At 41.2% G+C, this 21311-nt stretch overlaps 1 protein-coding gene across 2 annotated transcripts; it reads left to right on the forward strand.

Annotated features, from left to right (window-relative positions):
- Positions 1-8029: 8029 nt before the first annotated feature.
- Positions 8030-21206, forward strand: LOC126981801 (biotin-dependent 3-methylcrotonyl-coenzyme A carboxylase beta1 subunit-like). 2 transcript variants are annotated; one of them, XM_050833356.1, is made up of 13 exons: positions 8030-8152; positions 8917-9128; positions 9643-9807; positions 10382-10560; positions 11882-11996; positions 12983-13127; positions 14182-14327; positions 14920-15055; positions 15654-15768; positions 16085-16255; positions 18504-18617; positions 18960-19070; positions 19755-21206. In XM_050833356.1, exons 2-13 carry the CDS (start codon positions 8930-8932, stop codon positions 19836-19838), a joined length of 1680 nt encoding a protein of 559 aa, XP_050689313.1. In that variant the 5' UTR covers positions 8030-8152; positions 8917-8929; the 3' UTR covers positions 19839-21206. The 2 variants fall into 2 exon arrangements, with proteins under 2 accessions (XP_050689313.1, XP_050689314.1); XM_050833357.1 differs by having other exon boundaries at positions 8046-8152; positions 8922-9128.
- Positions 21207-21311: the final 105 nt, after the last annotated feature.

The raw sequence follows: 21311 nt of genomic DNA on the forward strand, positions 1-21311 counted from the left end.
TGGTATTGAGTTCGATTTGTTGCGTATTATAATAGTAGTTATTTGATCCTTCTTCTGTACCATGAATCTCAAAAAGAGTCATTAGAACCCGATTGATTTTCTCTTGGACCTTTTGAAATAGTTGATGTGAGAGGTGGAGGCGTTTCAGAATAAAGACTTAGTAACAATTTGGGTCAGTGTTAAAAAATGCTTATGATAAAAATTGCCAAAGCCTCAAACCTATTTTTCGCATCTCTTTTAAGACAGCTTATTTATCTTGCTCCTCACCATTGGAACACACTCTTCCAATTGAAATTAATAACGCACTCGATAATAATATAATTAGCAGAAACGCCAACGGATTTTTTTGTCCTGTTATAATTTGGCCCTTCAGTTGCCTTCTTTCCTGTAAAAAAAAAAAAATAGATAATAGATAAAGCATGTTTGTTTTGAAGCTGTGCAGACTAACAGGTAAAATGGACGAGTTAGTTCAAGTCCAATACCCAACAAATGTAATTCAGTACCAAACAGATTTTCAATAAACATGAAATATGGTCCATTCTGGCAAAGACAAGCCTATCTAATGCACCCTTGTCTAATTAACTCCTGATTCTTCCTTAATATCAAAACTTCTCGTCTTCAGAACAAATATTAAATGGCAGCCTTGTTTAATTAAAAGTGTTCACTCTTCCTTTATCTAAAAATTTCTCGTCTTTAGTATAAATACCTAACGGCAACCTATTTTAGGCTATTTAAGTAAAAGTGTTCACTCTTTCTTTACCTTCTTCCTTTCCTCGTCTTCACTTCAAATACCAAATGTCAGCCTGTACCTTCCTTCACCTCAAAACTTCCTCGTCTTCAGTTCAAATACTCAATGACAATCTAAAATGTCTTCACTTTTTTTTAACCTCATAACTTCTTCGTCTTCAGTACAAATACCAAATGGCAATCTTGTTTAGTTAAGAGTCGTCCTCTTCCTTAGCCTCATTACTTCCTCGTCTTCATCGCAGGTCAACTCACAATGGCTGGCCACCTCGTTCCGTACCTACTGCTGCTGGTGCTGGCGGGTGTGATGGCGACAGTTAATGGCTACTGTTACCACAGCTACCAACTGAGGTTCCAATGCTCATCGGCCGAGACCAGGGTTGGGGCTGACGAAGTTGTTGCCGTCGCTCAAAACACCACCAACACCAGAGGCAGAACGAAAAGCCTGGAATTGGAGATCTACATGAAACCTGAACGCGGCTTTAGAGGCGTTACTGTGCTGGTGGAGGGTGATGGCAGCGAGGAAAGATCCTGGTTCCGTTCTTCCACTGACTTCTTCCCTGTGCAAGGACTCTGGTACCCGGTGCGTGTATTGGTGCAGTGCCGGGGGCGATGCAGCCAAGGGCACTTCGAGCTCAACACTTCGGCCTGCAGGAGGACTTGCTACGGCCGGAACCTCAAGTGGAAGCCGCTAAGGCTGTATCTAGTGGCTCATGGGCCTTCTGAGTGGAGGTTCTCGCGTCCCCCACAGGCTTGTCTCTTCTCTTCGTCAGTCTTACCTTTGTCAGATACATATAGTAAACACATGGAATACATGTCAGATATAGAAGATGGAAAATACATAGGTAGATACAGCAGAGAGCGTTGCCAGACCCCGCCTCCCCCCTTTCATCACAAGTACCCGCACCAAGGCCTCCCCCAGCCCCTGCCGTACCCATGGACGCAAGGAATCAGTAATATGATGGGACACTCACCACCACGACCATTGCCATACCAAATCCCACCCCTGATGCAACCATATCCCTACCCCCTCGCATACCCAATGGCGCAACCACTGACATACCCACTGACAAGACCCATGATGCACCCAAACCCAGTGATGTTCCCGCCCATGTACCCAATGATAACCCAGTACCTCCCCCGCATGATTCACCCCTTCACCCGGCCCATTATTTATATTGGTAGACCTTCGGACAGGAATAGTAGCTTTCTTGGAAGACCGATTAATATACCCACTTACAAACCCACCCGCACACCCACTGATCTAACCACAGACACCCTTCCTGATACATCCACTGAAAGAACCACTATAGCACCCTCTTTTGCACCCACTGACACACCCATCACCACATCCACTAACCCACACACTGACATATTCACCCGCACACCCATTGATCAAACCACACACGCCCTTCCTGATACATCCATTGAAAGGCCCCCTACAACACCCACTGACACACCCATTAACAGACCCACTGAAAAAAACATTACCACAACAACAAACATACCCTTTGAAACAACCACAGACAAACCATCAGAAATACCCAATGATACACCCACCTACTTCCCACTTAACCCTCTCACAGACACAACCGTTCGCATACCAATTGAACAAACCACTGACAGACTCCCCCAAACAGACACTGATATATTATACACTGTCACTCCTTCTATAGAACCCACTGACACACCCACTGAGAAACCCACTAACATACCCACTGACTCACTCAAACCCATAATACCCACTGACACACCCACTGACACTTCCCTTGAAACACCCACTGACACTTCCCTTGAAACACCCACTAACACTTCCCTTGAAACACCCACTGACACTTCCCTTGAAACACCCACTGACACTTCCCTTGAAACACACACTGACGCTTCCCCTGAAACACCCACTGAGACATCCATTGAAACACCCACTGACACTTCCCTTGAAACACCCACTGACACTTCCCTTGAAACACCCACTGACACTTCCCTTGAAACACCCACTGACGCTTCCCTTGAAACACCCACTGAGACATCCATTGAAACACCCACTGACACTTCCCTTGAAACACCCACTGACACTTCCCTTGAAACACCCACTGACACTTCCCTTGAAACACCCACTGACACTTCCCTTGAAACACCCACTGACACTTCCCTTGAAACACCCACTGACACTTCCCTTGAAACACCTACTGACACTTCCCTTGAAACACCCACTGGCACTTCCCTTGAAACACCCACTGACACTTCCCTTGAAACACCCACTGACACTTCCCTTGAAACACCTACTGACACTTCCCTTGAAACACCTACTGACACTTCCCTTGAAACACCCACTGACATTTCCTTTGAAACACCCACTGACACTTCCCTTGAAACACCCACTGACACTTCCCTTGAAACACCCACTGCCACTTCCCTTGAAACACGCACTGAGACCTCCCTTGAAACACCCACTGACATTTCCCTTGAAACACCCACTGACACTTCCCTTGAAACACCCACTGACTCTTCCCTTGAAACACCCACTGACACTTCCCTTGAAACACCCACTGACTCTTCCCTTGAAACACGCACTGGCACTTCCCTTGAAACACCCACTGACACTTCCCTTGAAACACCCACTGACTCTTCCCTTGAAACACGCACTGGCACTTCCCATGAAACACCCACTGACACTGACCTTGGAACACCCACTGACACTTCCCATGAAACACCCACTAACACTTCCCTTGAAACACACACTGACACTTCCCATGAAACACACACTGACACTTTCCTTGAAACACCCACTGACACTTCCCTTGAAACACCCACTGACACTTCCCTTGAAACACCCACTGACACTTCCCTCGAAACACCCACTAACACTTCCGTTGAAACACCCACTGACACTTCCCATGAAACACCCACTGACACTTCCCTTGAAACACCCACTGACACTTCCCTTGAAACACCCACTGACACTTCCCTTGAAACACCCACTGACACTTCCCATGAAACACCCACTGACACTTCCCATGAAACACCCACTAACACTTCCCTTGAAACACCCACTGACACTTCCCATGAAACACCCAATGACACTTCCCATGAAACACCCACTGACACTTCCCTTGAAACACACACTGACACTTCCCATGAAACACCCACTGACACTTCCCTTGAAACACTCACTGACACTTCCCTTGAAACACCCACTGACACTTCCCATGAAACACCCACTGACACTTCCCATGAAACACACACTGACACTTCCCATGAAACACACACTGACACTTCCCTTGAAACACACACTGACACTTCCCATGAAACACACACTGACACTTCCCATGAAACACCCACTGACACTTCCCTTGAAACACACACTGACACTTCCCATGAAACACACACTAACACTTCCCATGAAACACACACTGACACTTCCCTTGAAACACCCACTGACACTTCAATTGAAACACCCACTGACACTTCCCTTGAAACACACACTGACACTTCCCTTGAAACACCCACTGACACTTCCCTTGAAACACCCACTGACACTTCCCTTGAAACACCCACTGACACTTCAATTGAAACACCCACTGACACATCAATTGAAACACCCACTGACACTTCCCTTGAAACACCCACTGACACTTCCCTTGAAACACCCACTGACACTTCCCTTGAAACACTCACTGACACTTCCCTTGAAACACCCACTGACACTTCCCTTGAAACACCCACTGACACTTCCCTTGAAACACCCACTGACACTTCCCTTGAAACACCCACTGACACTTCCCTTGAAACACTCACTGACACTTCCCTTGAAACACCCACTGACACTTCCCTTGAAACACCCACTGACACTTCCCTTGAAACACACACTGACACTTCCCTTGAAACACACACTGACACTTCCCTTGAAACACACACTGACACTTCCCTTGAAACACCCACTGACACTTCCCTTGAAACACCCACTGACACTTCCCTTGAAACACACACTGACACTTCCCTTGAAACACCTACTGACACTTCCCTTGAAACACCCACTGACACTTCCCTTGAAACACCCACTGACACTTCCCTTGAAACACCCACTGACACTTCCCTTGAAACACCCACTGACACTTCCCTTGAAACACCCACTGACACTTCCCTTGAAACACCCACTGACACTTCCCATGAAACACCCACTGACACTTCCCTTGAAACACCCACTGACACTTCCCTTGAAACACCCACTGACACTTCTCTTGAAACACCCACTGACACCCCCACTGGTACGGCTCCTAGCACGCCCTCTGCCCCACCCACTTACATACCCACTGACACGGTTCCTAGCACGCCCAATGCCCCACCCACTGATATACCCTCGCACGCTACTGACACGCCACTGAATTGGTCATTTGGCACATCCACTAACACACCCACTGACCAACCCACTGACGCACCCACTGACATAAAGATAGCCATTAACCCTCTCGTTAGTATACCCCCTAATACACCCACCTACACAACCATTATTTTACCCACTGATACACCCACTGAAGCGCCCACAGCCTCACCTAATGACACACCCATATGTTCACGCACTAACAACACCGCTAAGACACCCACTGAAACACCCAATGAAACAAACACAGACACAGCCACTGACGCACCCACCGACTCACTGATCGTCCCAGCACCTAAAACCCACCCCGTCACACCCGCCAACACACCCACTGACATAACCAGCGTCACGCCCACGGACACACCCACTTGCACAACCACTGACACGCAAACTGGTACATCCCCTGAAGTCACCACGGGCACACCCACTGATTCACCCACTGATCTTCCCACGGACACATCCACTGAAACATCAAATGAAACATCCACTGAAAATACCACTGTTGATTTAGTCGTTGATGTAGCCATTGATACATCCATTGAAACAGTCAACGGTGTACCTATTGAAACACCCACTGAAACATTTATTGAAGTATCAGGGGACGTATCAGCTGAAAGGTCCGATGAAACTTCTGACAAATCCCCCAACACTCAGACTGACACACTCATGGATGGAAAGAAAGACCAAACCACTGATACATCCTCCACTGATACATCTGAACATACAGGGATGGAGGTAGATTTGGAAGGCGGTGTAAAAGAATACATAACCCTTGAAACACACACTGACACACATGCTAGTACACCCACAGACACGCACACTACCTCATCTCCTGACATGCACACCATCGCACCCAGTGACACCCCCTCACCACCTGAAGTACTCGATAACCCTTCTAACATTATAAAAGACGTGTTTACAATACTTTCTGACAGCCTTACTAATACGTTTGCTGGTGTACCACCCGGCATAGCTAAAAAGGCTTTAAAAGATAAAAAGAAGCCAAAGAAAGATAAGGAATAAAGCTTTGGTCCCTACTAGAAGAGACATAGTAAGTGAATATCTCAGTAAACGGATAATTAGATGTCAGTGAGGATAATTAGATGTAAAGAATAAATAAACACATCTGTCTATAGTTTTATTCCATGATCTAGGATACAGTATGAAAAAGATTTTTTTTTTTGAAGCAGGTCAAGTATAGGAACCTTGCTCCCTTATGCTTTCTTTCATTCTTTTTTTTAACGCTTAACTTATTTATTGTTTTCCTTGCAACTCCGCAGTTCGAATTTTATTAATAAATGGCATAAAAATGTGACTAGTTTTGGAAAACCCTGTGCATAAGACTTTGTGTAACCATATATAACAAATTAACAATAACAAATTAACAATAGACACAGCCAGAGACATTAGCCAGTATTCTCAGACCCTTCCACCTCTCATTACGACTCTTTCCAAAGGCCGAAAATGGGACTGATCAAGTTTTCATGAGTGTATTGTTTTGTTTTTCCACGTTCATAGTTCAGAACCTTCAGTAACCAATCACTAGGTTCATAAAAAATTATCCAAGAAAATGCCCACAACTCCTACGAAACGAAATGTGTGTGCTTGGGGACCGAAAAGTTTAAGAATACGGCCCATAACCCTTGGCCAAGAGGTATCCACTGTCATACTCAAGAAAAAAATCATCGTAACTTCCATTGATACTTTAATAAACACATCCACTGATACACTCCCTTATACACTCACTGATATATCCATTTACACACTAACAGACACGCTAATAGACTATCTGAAAGAAATACAAATTGCAGTCCAAGAAGTGAGAAAAATAGTGGAAGGTCTGGATGCGAGAAAAGCATTGCGACCGGATGGTGTTTCAGGTTGGGTCCTAAGAGAGTGCAGTAGTCTACTAATTTTTTTTTATGTTTATAGCTGATAAGATTCAATGTGTCATAGTCCGCTCGCTAGCAATGGATGTAAACTGAAAAAGAGCAGACATCGTACCAATTTATAAAGGAGGATGCCTGGAAGATACCAGTTTCTCCAACGAGTGTGATAGCTATGGTTTGCGAAAAAGAAAAAAAAAGAAAAAGGAGAACAACAGATTGACGGACAAGCAGTTTGTCTTTCGAGGGGGAAGCTCTTGTACAACAAATCTGATGGGTTTTTACTCGCGAGTGATAGACATAGAACAAACAGGAAGGGGATGGTTGAGCAGATGGAATTTACTTGGATCTACTCTACAGAAATTATTCGATAATGTGCCACGCGGGTTTTGAGGTGGATGAAGGATTTCTTGGAGAGCAGGGAAATGACGGGAAGTGAGGTCCTCGTGGGGGAAAGTGATCAGTGGATATCCACAAAGGTCGGTGCTGGCTCTGGTCATGTGTGCAATTTACATTATTAACAAGACGGAGGGAGTAAACTGTTATGTAAAACCTTACGTGTTTTAATCATATGAACAAATATTTTTCGAACAAGTAATTTGCAACGGAAAAGCAATACGGCAGTGTGCCGTATCACCACAAAGAGCTTCATAAAGGTGTCTCGCCGTGATACGGGAGCACTTGTAAATAATACCAGACGATTCATGATTTCAAGGCCAAGTTAGATAACAGTAGGTGTAGAGACGGGGCAGTATGAGCACAACTTCTTTCCCATGTATCACAACTAGATAAATACTCACTGAAACCCCAATGACTTCATAGCACCAAGAAAACTCGCAGTCGCCGGTTTTTAATCCTCGCGCCACGCCCACCGCTGCCCCTCCAACAGACCGTCCTGCTCACCGTACAGTACTATCTCTTTTATTTTCTCACTAGCTCCACATTTTCCTCAATTATAAAGCACATGATGTTCTCGTTTTATTAATCCAGTGTTATTCTCCGTATAGTAATCGCATAAAATCCCTTATCAGTTTTATCATAAAGTTTGTTGGTAGGAATCAGCTGGGACTTGTAAACATCCCTCTCGTAATCTTATAAATAGTAAAAAAAAATATATATATAGACATCTAATTATCCTCAGGTGAGCCAACAGGTGTAAAAGCCTTCTATAGTGCCATGGCTACTAGTGTTTCTGAATGAATAAGTTTGTTGAGATTTTATATAACTTTTAACGTGTGTGTGAAGACCTTGACTTTATCATTGGTCATTATTTTTGCCTTTTTTTCATTATTTACGTGTTGTCGTCTGCTCTACGTGTTTGTTTTAGTGTTAAGGTCATGTGGTGATGCTCTCTTGGCTCTGTTTTGTTAAGTGTGTGTCAATGGAAGGTTTGGTTAATGTGTAGTTTAGCACCGCCACCTGAAAATGTCATGTATATCTTTTTATTATGTTTGAAGGGCAGAAATGCATGCCTGTTATCCACAACTTGACCATGTACAGTTGAAAATTAACCTGTCCTTAGCAATCTTAAGATAACTATACCAGTGTTTTGTAAAATATATATCTGTGGTCACTGAAAATCTATCTGTCTATTAACACATTCCAAGTATTTTTATGGTCACTATTTACCTATCTATCTGTCTATTTACCTTTCTATCTGTCTATTAACACATGCCAAGTATTTTTATGGTCACGATTTACCTATCTATCTGTCTATTTACCTTTCTATCTGTCTATTAACACATGCCAAGTATTTCTATGGTGGCTAATTATCCATCTATCTGTCTGTTTATCTTTCTGTCTGTCTATTAACTCATTCCAATTATTTCTATGGTGGCTAATTATCTATCTATCTGTCTATTTATCTTTCTGTCTGTCCATTTACATGTTCATCTGTCTCACCAGCACAGCCTGAGCCATGCTTCTGAGGCGGGTGTCGGGGCCAGTCTGGGTGCGTGTTGCCCGGGGCAGCCGAGGGGTGGCATCACAGGCCCGGCCCTTCCCCGTGCTGAAGGACCCCCTGGACCCCTCCTGCCCCCAGTTGGAGGCCGGGCGGAGGCTGGCGGAGGAGCAGTTAGCAAAACTAGAACAGCTTAACAAGTTCTGCCTGGGTGGAGGTTTGTTGAGGCTGTTCATGCTGTTTGTTTTGTTAGTATGTATTGAATGCAAAGTCTTACCTGATTTGTTGTAAATGCGTTTTCCTTGGTGTGAGTGCTATGAATTTTAATGGTCTGTTCAAATTGGTTAACATTTTGTATCCTTGCATAACCTATTTTTTTGCAGACTCATGGTGATAGTGATAACTTTTTTTAGCAGTAGTCAGCTGAAGGGTAAAGAAAAAATAGAATTCCCTAGATTTTATTTATAATACAACTTAACAAAAAAAAGACTTCCTTAGGTTTCATTAAGCGTAACACAATATAATAAGAAAAGTTTCCTTAGGTTTCATTTAGCATTAGACAATCTTACAAAAAATAGACTTGCCTTTGTTGCATTAAACATAACACAACATATCTGAAAAGATAGACTTCCCTAAGTTTCTTCAATCCTACCAATAATTTAACTGATGTAACTGATTTAACTGTTAAGAAGATTCAAGTTGCAGGTTATAATCAAATTTCATGCTGGCAGGTGGGGAGAAGGGAATCGCTCTCCACGTCAAGAAGAACCGCAAGATCCTGCCTCGGGACAAACTGAAGCTGCTCCTGGACAGTGACTCGGACTTCCTGGAGCTGTCCCTGCTGGCCGGCCTGGGCATGGAGTATGGGGACGTGCCCGCCGCTGGATCCATCACAGGCAAGGAATAGCCCCCAGTTTATTTTATTCTTCACCTTACTTTACCGTCACTGTTTCTTTTATTTTTCATACCCATATCTACTTATCGAGGAGACTGTGTAGGTCTATACTATTTTTTTTCTCTTGATGCACTTTCTTGGATCTGAATATAATAGTGATATTAATAGAAATATTCTTTTTATATGGAAACAATAGCCAGACCAAGGGCTAAGGAAATTAAAAAAACAAAATCACATAACATCCTGTTCCATCAAAGAATTTTCTGCTTGTAAATTAACTCTTTAGGCCACTGCTCATGGTTCCTTGTTTCTTTGAGTCATGTCTTCAGTCTCCTTGTATTTGAAAGCCTTTGCACATCTTCCTTACCTCATTGAAATTCCCTTTAATTAGCTATATATAAGTACATCATTGTCTATTGTGATGCCGTATAAGGATCTTAGCTATCCCAAAACCTCAGGCAATGACTCCAAAACTCAATTTCTCCACTTGTCAACTCAGCACAATCCTCAAAAAAAAAAAAAAAAATCATAATCATCATCTGCATTGCCACCCCCTAACTCTCATGTTGGTGCAGGCATAGGCAGGATCCACGGCACTTACTGCGTTGTGAGCTGCAGCGACGGCACAGTGAAGAGCGGCACCTTCTTCCCCATCACCGTCCCCAAGAACCTCCGCGCCATGGCCATCAGCGGCGCCAACCATCTGCCGGTGGTGCACATCGTGGACTCTGCCGGCGGCTTCCTCCCTAAGCAGGTGTGTGTGTGTGTTGGGGGGGGGGATCTCCTTGGGTGTGGAGTGATTCAGTCTTTATTTATGAATGTATTATGGAAATGTAGCTACAGGTATTATTGTTTCATCAGTCTTGAGTATTATAAGCCAGCCACTGTACATAAAGGTGAGCATATTGAGGTCACTGAAATCACAATACTTATGTTACATCCTGAATCAAGTCATTGTAGTTATTCAATGCTCAGGAATGTGTGGATCTGCTCCAACTCATGAACAAACACACCAGCACACTTGACAGCCTTCCTGGAATTGTTTACAGAGGATGATAACATATGAAAGTATCAAAGCCCTCGATTTATATCCAACATTCAATAGTAATTCTTTAACTTTGCTGTTATATATGGAGGTTAACATCTTTTGGAGGGATGACTGAAACTTTTTGTACATTGTGGTGTCACTTAAAAAATTGTTCATTTTCTGCACATAATTACAATTTGTCACCTCCCCAAAGATGTTAGCCTCCACATATAATAGAAAAGCTAAAGAGTTACTATAGAAAGTACCTAATAATGATGCCAACGACTTTGTACAAATAAATCCAAAATTGCCATACAGGTGTTGTGTATTTATATTTGCTTTGGTAATGATCTAGATGCAGTGCAGTCCATTAAGCATTGATAATCTCACACACAGTAGACCCTCTATTTAATGCAAGACTAGCACCAAAGAAATACAAGCACAATGGAGGTGTTATTTCAATGAGATTTATTAATTTGGGACTGGTGGAACTTTTTTTGTGTTTTTTTTTTGTGTGAGTGAAAGAGTCAACTTAACCCGTCTGCTGCGATTGGCACGGATTTAGCTTTCATTGGTAGCCTGGTGAACTTATAATCCCAGGTCTTTCTCTGCCTTTGTGGTGGATAGTGGAGTGTTTCCCATGTGGTATTGGTGTGCTGGATATCCCCTCCCAAGGTGCATGACTTTAAATTTTTCTTCATTGAATTGTAGCAGCCACTTTTTGTTCCATTCCTGTAGCTTGGTGATGTCTTCTTGTAGGAAATCCGCAGTCAAGGGGTTAAGAGTGCTTTATGAGGAAATCCATTATAAGAAATATGTTAAACGGAAGATCTGCTGTATTGGGAGTTTTAGGTCACTGATATGAATCCTGGAACACATCTCAACTAATCAAACCTGAAGTTCACTATACAATCACTTCACTTCACAATCGCTTTTCCACGTACATAACCCAATTGTAAAGTGGGGGGCATTTGGACATTATAAGGAGCAAACACTTGATGGAAAGGGAGATGACTTATTTTGTGACATGTTCTGCTTTCTGCTGCAGGCCGAGCTATTTGCAGACAAGAACCACGGCGGCCGAGCCTTCTACTCGGAGGCGGTGTTATCGGCGGCTGGTGTTCCTCAGATCGCTGCCGTGTGTGGGTCATGCACCGCTGGAGGTAACTGGCTGGGGCGTATCTTGGCATTACTTACTCTACTGCAGATTGGTCTCATTATCACCAGAGAGAAGTTCAGCATTCTCTCTAAGGACAACTTCTCTCACTTTCCACACTAAGCCACAAACACAACACACATGATTTTGTTACTTGATGTCAAATTTGTCTCATTAGCACCAGGGAGCAGTTCAGCGTGCTCTCTTAAGACAAATTCTCTCACTTTCCACACTAAACTCACAAACACAACACACACGATTTTGTTACTTGATGTCAAATTTGTCTCATTAACGCCAGAGGGCAGTTCAGCGTGCTCTCTTAAGACAAATTCTCTCACTTTCCACACTAAACCACAAACACAACACACACAATTTTGTTACTTGATGTCAAATTTGTCTCATTAACGCCAGGGAGCAGTTCAGCGTGCTCTCTTAAGACAAATTCTCTCACTTTCCACACTAAGCCACAAACACGATACACATGTTTTTGTTACTTGATGTCAAATTTGTCTCATTAACGCCAGGGAGCAGTTCAGCGTGCTCTCTAACGGCAAATCCTCTTACTTTCCACTCTAAACCACAAACACAACACACACAATTTTGTTACTTGATGTCAAATTTGTCTCATTAACGCCAGGGAGCAGTTCAGCGTGCTCTCTAACGGCAAATCCTCTTACTTTCCTCACTAGATTACGAACATGCAACATTAGCACTAGAGTAATTCAGCACACTCTCTAAAAACAGATTATCTTACTTTCCACTCCAAACTGCGCACACGACTTCAAAACTTACCTCTTTATTTTGGAAGTCTTTCACTACACACTGTTTGCAGGAGCAGTGGCAGTAGGCTTTTTTTATTTCGTTTTTTTATGTGCGTGTGCCTGTGAGATGTATCCATGCCTTTAGTGAAAAAAAGAAAGAAATATTGAAAGGATAGAAATTGTTTTGGCTTCAGTGAGGGAAGGACATGATCCCTGACTCCCTCCCTGGCAGGAGCGTACCAGCCGGCCATGTGTGAGGACGTGGTCATCGTGTCGGGCCTCGGCACCATCTTCCTCGGCGGCCCGCCCCTGGTGAAAGCCGCCACGGGGGAGATTATTACTGCTGAGGATCTGGGAGGAGGGATGCTGCACTCCAAGTGAGGAATTCAGGTTCAAGAAAGAGTTAATGATAATAATAATAATAACAATGATAACAATTTTGCATATTTCTTCAAAGCACCAAATATTCAGAGTATTTCATTAGGATTTGACAAAAAACTCACCTAATTGTAAGCAAGAAATGGTGAAGAGAAACAATGATAAGGTAGTGAAGGAATGGAGTAAATCTTGCAGTTGTGTAGTTAATGGAAATGTTATGGAAGATTTCAAATGGAAGTGAGACATTTTTGTGGATATGGGTGTTATTTTATTTTCATTTTTGTTTATTTATTTATTTATTTATTTTGCTAGTAGTTTGTCTTCCACCATTGTCAGCACCATAAACCAAGGGTACTTTTTTTTTTGTTTATTTACATTATTTTATTTTTTTATTATTTTATTTTATTATTTCAGTTATTTCTTTATTTATTCTACTACATACCAGGTTGTCTTCCCTTCTAACTACTGTCATCAATGTCTTCAGTTATTTCATTTTATTTTTATTTATTCCTCCACCTCCTTACCTTTGTTACTGTTAAGTCTGTCTATCTAGGGATGAAGTTGTACAGTACAGATGTGTTCATATTTTCCCATTGTCTGGCATGGGTGGGCCTGAGACTCTTATTAAGGTCATATTATAAAACATTTCGCTGCCCAAGTTCACATATTTGGCAAGGCTTTCATAGGAGTTGTGGGCATTTCCAGAGGTAGTTTTATGACCCTGGTGGTAGTGTGACCCTTGCTCTGTACCGTGAACCTAAAGAAACACTCATTAGAACCCGACTGACCCCCTCTTTGACCTTTAGAAATATAGTCATCCTCAAATAGTACAGTTTCCAATAGTTCCGTTTCGGTTTTATACGGATTGTCATTAAAGATCTTTTAGGATTTTTATATTTCCTGTTTGTCGGGAAATTTAAAAATCCAAAAAAATCTTCTTAGAAAATCCACATAAAAGCAAAACCGAACTATTGAAAACTGTACTATTTGAGGGATGACTGGAGTTGATGTGAAAAGTGAAAGTGTCTCATAATATCGACCTTTAACCGCCAGGACGAGTGGGGTGACGGATTACCTGGCCGAGTCGGAGCATGAGGCCTTCGAGGTGGTGCGGGACGTTGTGGCCACCCTCGGCATCGACCCCCTGCCCCCGCCGCCCCCCCAGCAGGAAGACCCCTGGGACACGGCTCTTCTGGACGGTAAGGGACCCATAAGCCAAGGTTGTAGATACTTAGATACTACACTAATGCTTTTTTATTATGTTATTTTATTTTTATTTATTTATATATTTATTTGTTTATGTATTTTGCTACCATTTTGTCTTCCCTTATAATTAATGTCATCATCATCACAAGCCAAGGGTGGTTTTTTTTTTGGTTATTATTTACTTTATTTATTTATTTAATTTTTTTTTTTTTATCTTATTTTATCTTTGTCTTCCCTTTTAAATACTGCCATCATCATCATCGTCATCATCATCATCAGCCAAGGGTGTAAATGCTTGCTTCACTAATGCCCTTTTCTTATTTATTTACTTAATTTCGTTTAATTTTTATTTGTTTATTTTATTTTCATGTTTATTCTATCCTCTTTTTATTTCTATTCATTCATATCTTTTTTTTTTTGCCAGGTTGTCTTTCCCTTTTTATTATCACTGTCATCATTATCTCCAGCTATTTCATTTTATTTTTTTATTTGTTTATTCGCTTATTTGTTTTTCTACCAGGTTGTCTTCCCTTCAAACTACCATCACCATCATCGTCAACCATTACTTTACATTCTTTCCCCAAGCGCTGAGCGGCCTGGAGTCCATCAGCCGCCAGCACCTCTACGGCATCATCGGAAGGATCGTGGACGGCGCCCGGTTCAGGGAATTCAAGCATCTATACGGCACCAACCTCATCGCCGGCTACGCTATGATTGACGGGTGAGATGGAAGGGAAGAGTGGGGGAAGGTTAATTGCTGTGTGCCCCTCCCTTGCTTCCACAGTGCTCAGATGTTTTCTTTGGTATTGCTATCCAAGGCTGTGATGTCCTGTTCTCATAAGGATGTAGGGATAAGTTGGGATAAGGGGCATTGTAAGGCAAGAGTGAAGAAAGGTTATTAGCTGTGTGCCCCTCCCTTGCTTCCACAGTGCTCAGATGTTTTCTTTGGTATTGCTATCCAAGGCTGTGATGTCCTGTTCTCTTTAACTCCCATTGAAGAGTCTCCAGCTTTCCCTGTACACATATTCCTTGGTTATTGCATCCTCTGTTAACCATTTTTATTTCTTCTCACCTCTATGGAAACGGTGATTGGTGGACCTTTGTTTGTGCCCTTGAGATGCTTCCTTTACTGTGAGAAAATGATAAAACAGAATATAATTGAACATCATCCAAATAAAGTTTAATTTTCATGCTTTATTTTTGCAATTTTTCATATGTGTAACTAGGCTCAGTTATCCACAATAGTTTTTTTTTCTTTTAATGAGTAGTAAATGACATTATGTGTAGTATCTAATGACATACCATACTGATCATTGCAGGAAGTGTGTGGGCATCCTGGGCAACGCTGGGCCCCTCACCCACCAGGACGGGCTGAAGGGCTCACACTTCCTGCAGCTGTGCCAACAACGACAGCTCCCGCTTGTGTTCCTGCAGGTAAGGCCACACGGGCACCACCCAGGCTGCAGCAAAAGAGATCAAGCCATGGTATTGAAGACCCAGAGCGAGCCTGTTCAAACCTCCGTACTGCTTCATGATGTTTGGAGGGGCATCTGAGGGGCAACTGAACTGACCCCTCTGCTGTAAAAGAAAAAAAAAGAATAAATAAATAAAAATAAACCCCAATTCACAATCCCAAACAGTGATCTTATATGAACATACACAAAACAATTCAAGACAAACAAGACAAAAGCTCACCTATCAATTTACCCTACCCATAATTCTAACCACCTCCTCACCACCGCCATAACAGAACTCCGGCCCCGAGGAAGCCCACCGCAGTGCCTTGCTGAGTGGGGAGAACGAGGAGCAGCACATGCACTTGAGGGGCCGGGCAGCTATGGTGGCCGCCCTTGCCTGCGTCACGGTGCCCAAGATCACTGTTAATGTTGGGGGTTGCCATGGCGATGATAACTACACTATGGTAAGGCTGTTGTGTAGAGGAGTTTTTTGTGTGTTAACTTTTTTTTTTTTTTTATTGTCTTAATTTTTTTTGTTTTGCTTTTTTGTGCGTTGTTATTCTTCTTATTTCTTCTTTTTTTTCTTTGTCTTCTTCTTCATTTTGTTACTTTTTTTTGTCTTGCTTTTTTGTGCGTTGTTATTCTTCTTATTTCTTCTTTTTTTTCTTTGTCTTCTTCTTCATTTTGTTCATTTTTTTGTCTTGCTTTTTTGTGCATTGTTATTCTTCTTATTTCTTCTTTTTTTTCTTTGTCTTCTTCTTCATTTTGTTATTTTTTTTTTTGTCTTGCTTTTTTGTGTGTTGTTATTCTTCTTATTTCTTCTTTTTTTTCTTTGTCTTCTTCTTCATTTTGTTCATTTTTTTGTCTTGCTTTTTTGTGCGTTGTTATTCTTCTTATTTCTTTTTTTTTTCTGTCTTCTTCATTTTGTTCATTTTTTTGTCTTGCTTTTTTGTGCGTTGTTATTCTTCTTATTTCTTCTTTTTTTTCTTTGTCTTCTTCATTTTGTTCATTTTTTTGTCTTGCTTTTTTGTGCATTGTTATTCTTCTTATTTCTTCTTTCTTTTCTTTGTCTTCTTCTTCATTTTGTTATTTTTTTTTGTCTTGCTTTTTTGTGCATTGTCATTCTTCTTATTTCTTCTTCTTTTTTTTCTTTGTCTTCTTCATTTTGTTAATTTTTTTGTCTTGCTTTTTTGTACATTGTCATTCTTCTTGTTTCTTCTTCTTCTTTGTCTTCTTCTTCATTTTGTTAATTTTTTGTGTTATTTTTTTGTGCATTGTTATTTTGTCTGTTGTTCATTGTGTTGTTTTATGTTATTATCATATGCTCTTTGTCACTATTTTGTTATATTTTGTGTTACTCTTTTTTGTGTTATTTGTTTCCCTAAGATATGGAAATTCAGATCACTCCTTTAATAATTATACAGGAACTTTATTTTTCCTAACTCATGTTGTCAGTGTATTTATTTATGTATTTTGCTACTAGTTTGTATTTCCTTATAACTAATGTCATCTTCATCACAAGCCAAGGGTGTTTTTTTTGGTTTTTATTTATTTTTTTTTTTTCTTTTTCTTATTTTTTCTTTTCTTATTTTATCATTGTCTTCCCTTGTAAGTAATGCCATCATCGTCATCATCATCATAAGCCAAGGGTTTAAATACTCACTACACTAATGCCTAAGATATAAGAGTTAAGACTTATTTCCTTCATTGAATTTATATGAACTTAATTTTCCTTGTGTTGTCAATGTATCTTTTTCCCTCAAGAGATACAAAGTTACAAACTCATTGAATTGTATATGGGCTACATTCTCCTATCATTTCCTTGCATTTTATACTTTCATTTAATCAAGTTGTCATTCATTTGATACTTTTACTGAAATATGAGAATAAGAATATATTTTTCCTTGATGAATCCTATATGAACCTAACCGGGACTGCCCTGGTCTTTTCATCGAGGTTTTTCTCTGTCTTTTTAACTTTTTTTCCCATTGCTCTGACCTAGACCAGTATTATGACACTTTTGCTTCTCACATCAACTTTTTCTAAAGGTCAAATAAGTGATCAATCAGGTTCTCACAACTGTTTCTTTAGGTTCATGCTACTGAGGAAGGGTCAAACTACCACCAGGGTCATAAAACTACTCCTGGAAATGCCCTCAACTCATACGAAAGCCTTGTCAAATATGTGAACTTGGGTGACGAAATGTTTTAAAATATGACCCCTAGTTTTAAAATGTATCTTATAAGGGAATGTTTTTCTCTATCTTCTCTACTTTTTTTCCCAATGCTCTAGCCTGCTTTAACCTGGTAACAGCGACGGGCCAAATTTGTGGCTTTACCGTGTAGCAGCGACGGGCCAAATTTGTGCCATGATATAAACCCCAAAAAATAGATGATACATAAACTTATCACAAACGCTTTGATATATATTATGAAATGGTTTGTGTGAGTGCTGATTTTTTCTCATTTTTCTCGCTTAGAGGGACCATTAAGAAACATGATCCCCGCTGCTACCGGGTTAAAATATGACCCCTAGCTTTAAAATGTATCTTATAAGGGAAGGTTTTTCTCTTTCTTTTCTACTTCTTTTCCCAATGCTCTGGCTTGTTTTAATATGTATCATAAAAATTCAGGTTTTTGTCTAGATTAAACTTTTTTCCCAATGCTCTGATTTCTTTCCCTGTACTTACCTATGCATTCACTTTTTCCCCAGTGTGGTCCGTCCTTCTCCCCTAACTTCATCTTCTCCTGGCCCGGCACAAGAGTCACCCACACCCTCAACCCCCCACCTCAACCCCCTTCCGAGGCCACTCAACCACAAGAGAAGGTAAGCTCTTGATGAAGCTAACATGTACTCTCAAGATTCAGGTGTATAGGAAAGTTAGGTTACATGTATCCTCAATGAAAATAATGTGTATAGGAAGGTTAGGTTACCTGCATCCTCTTTAAAGCTAATGTGTACTTTCAATTCTCTGGTATACACTAAAATAGAGTTAGTTTTCAGCATCTAGGAAGGTTAGGTTAAGTGTATCCTCTATGAAACTAATGTGTACCTTTCTTTCTCTGTGTGTCATGTACTTGCAAATTAATATAAAGTGTGCTTGGAAATGAAGGGAATAAACAGTAGGAAGTCTTTAATATATTTACCTTTAAAACTCCCTCCACACAGGCCAGCAAGAAGAAGAGCCTGTCCGTCTTCAACTTCCCTCCGGACAGCGCTTTCTACCACGCGGCGAACATCCTCAATGACGGCATTATCGTCCCCTCACAGACAAGACAGGTGGGATAGGTTTTTTTTATGCATTTTTCTTTCCAATTTTTTTTTCTTTTTCCCTGATACATGTTTCATTTCATGTTATAGATTGTAGCTACTTCACATCATATTTTTGTTGTTGTTGTTATTTTATAAAGCTCATTGTTCATTTAAACCATCTCATTTCTCCTGTTTATTTGAGTTCACGAGTTATTTTTTTCCTGTAGATCCTTATTTTCATAGTTCATTGTTTACTTAATCATCACAGTCTCTTGTTTCTCTGATGTTACACTTTAGATAATCCAGTATATCCTAATTATTTTCATGGAGATCTTTGTCAATCATCTATTTCTCTTGCCTATTGAATTTCATGTAGTTTTTCCAATAGATTCTTTTCATTATCTTAAGCTCAACCTGTAATTTATTCTAACCTTTTATATTCACTTCCATCCTATTGCTTTTTCTACCTTCCAGTTCTCTTGTCTTCTTCCTAACCCTCTATATTCCCTTCCCTTCCATTGTTTATTTTACCTTTTAGTTCTCTTGTCTTATTCCTAACCCTTTATATTCAATTCCCTTCTATTGCTTATTCTACCTTCTAATTCTCTTCTCTAATTCCTAACCCTTTATATTCCCTTCCCTTCTATTGCTTATTCTACCTTCCAGTTCTCTTCTCTTCTTCCTAATCCTCTATGCTCACTTCCCTTCCAGATCGTGTCCAAGTGTTTGAGAATTTGTCGTCAGAAAGAGGGAATTAGTAACAGCGCCAAGGACTTCTCTGTGCTGCGGCTGTGAAGATGATGATGATGATGATGATGATGGTGATGACAGTGATGTGTGTGGTGCACCTGAGCCTGGCCGCGCTGAGTCCTAGGTAGGGCGTCGAGTCTTTCTGTAAGTGGGTCGCCTCGTATTCTTGCGCCTTCCCCATTGGCTGTGGTGTTACGTGGATGGTTCTCTGCCGTTCATGTTTTTAAAGGTTTCTTGTTTTAGCTGAGCACTTGACTATCAATGCAATTAACACATAAGTACAAGTTTAGTAGAGTTTAAATAGAGTTGCAGGTGCCAGATAAAAATATGTAGTTAGTCAGTATATATTTTTGTAAGTAAATTGATGTAGTGTTTGGGATTTCCTGTTTGAATATTGGTGATTTTTATGGATATTTAGAGCCATATGACAGCTGTTGTTCCGGCGCCATGACTACTTACCCCCATATGGAAATTTAGGTCGGTATTCTCAAACGCTTCTACCTCTCACATTAAATATTTCCAAAGGGCGAAGAGGCGATGAGTTAGGTTCTCATGAGTGTGTTTTTGCATTCACGGTACAGGAACTTTGTCAAACTACCACCAGGGTCATAAAACTACCCACACAGAAATGCCCTGAACTCAACAAAAGCCTTGCCTAATGTGTATGTCCTTGGGCATTTAACCCGGTAGCAGTGACAGGCCAAATTTGTGGCTTTACCGTGTACCAGCGACGGGCCAAATTTGTGGCTTTACCATGTACCAGCGATGGGCCAAATTTGTGGCTTTACTGTGTACCAGTGATGGGCCAAATTTGTGGCCTTATCATGTACCAGTGATGGGCCAAATTTGTGGCTTTACCGTGTACCAGTGACGGGCAAAATTTGTGGCTTTACCATGTACCAGTGACGGGCCAAATTTGTGGCTTTACCGTGTACCAGTGACGGGCCAAATTTGTGGCCTTACCGTGTAGCAGGCTGGAAAGATGGCCTTTGACAGGAGAAACTTAGAGAGATGGATAGAATGAAAAAAAGACCACACTCAACGGGTTAAAAAAGGTTGCTACATGCACTGCCTTTTACCGCACACTATTAGCAGGAGCAGTGCCAGTGGACATTTTTGTTTCCTCTTTTTTTTTACCTTGATCTGCCTCCTTCCTTGTAAAAGAATAAAGGAATGTTGGCAGCCTCACGTTTGATATTTTGAGCACTTCGCCTTAATAATGTAAAGCGAGTCCTCAGGATCCTGGTGCTTCTAAGGTTAAGGTCCTCGTGGTTGGTTGTCCTTGTGGTGAGGTTTTGTTAGTGATAAGACAACAAGCAACATATGTGAAGGGATTGAATGTAGAGTTGCTTTTTGTATGCTGTTGGTATATTATTAGAGGTTTATTTTATGAATAAAGTTTCTGCATCTTGACTTGGAGTAATTGCCAACACTTAACCAGGTAGCAGTGATGGGCCAAATTTGTGGCTTTACCGTGTAGCAGCAACGGGCCAAATTTGTGGCTTTACCGTGTAGCAG

Source organism: Eriocheir sinensis, chromosome 49, assembly GCF_024679095.1.
Source record: "Eriocheir sinensis breed Jianghai 21 chromosome 49, ASM2467909v1, whole genome shotgun sequence".
Taxonomy (NCBI): domain Eukaryota; kingdom Metazoa; phylum Arthropoda; class Malacostraca; order Decapoda; family Varunidae; genus Eriocheir; species Eriocheir sinensis.

Coding starts and splice junctions, on each gene's coding strand:
- LOC126981801 (XM_050833356.1), top strand. CDS start 8,930: ATGCTTCTGAGGCGGGTGTCGGGGCCAGTCTGGGTGCGTGTTGCCCGG. Junction 10,561..11,881: donor GCGGCTTCCTCCCTAAGCAG/GTGTGTGTGTGT, acceptor TTTCTGCTGCAG/GCCGAGCTATTTGCAGACAA. Junction 15,769..16,084: donor TCCCGCTTGTGTTCCTGCAG/GTAAGGCCACAC, acceptor CCGCCATAACAG/AACTCCGGCCCCGAGGAAGC.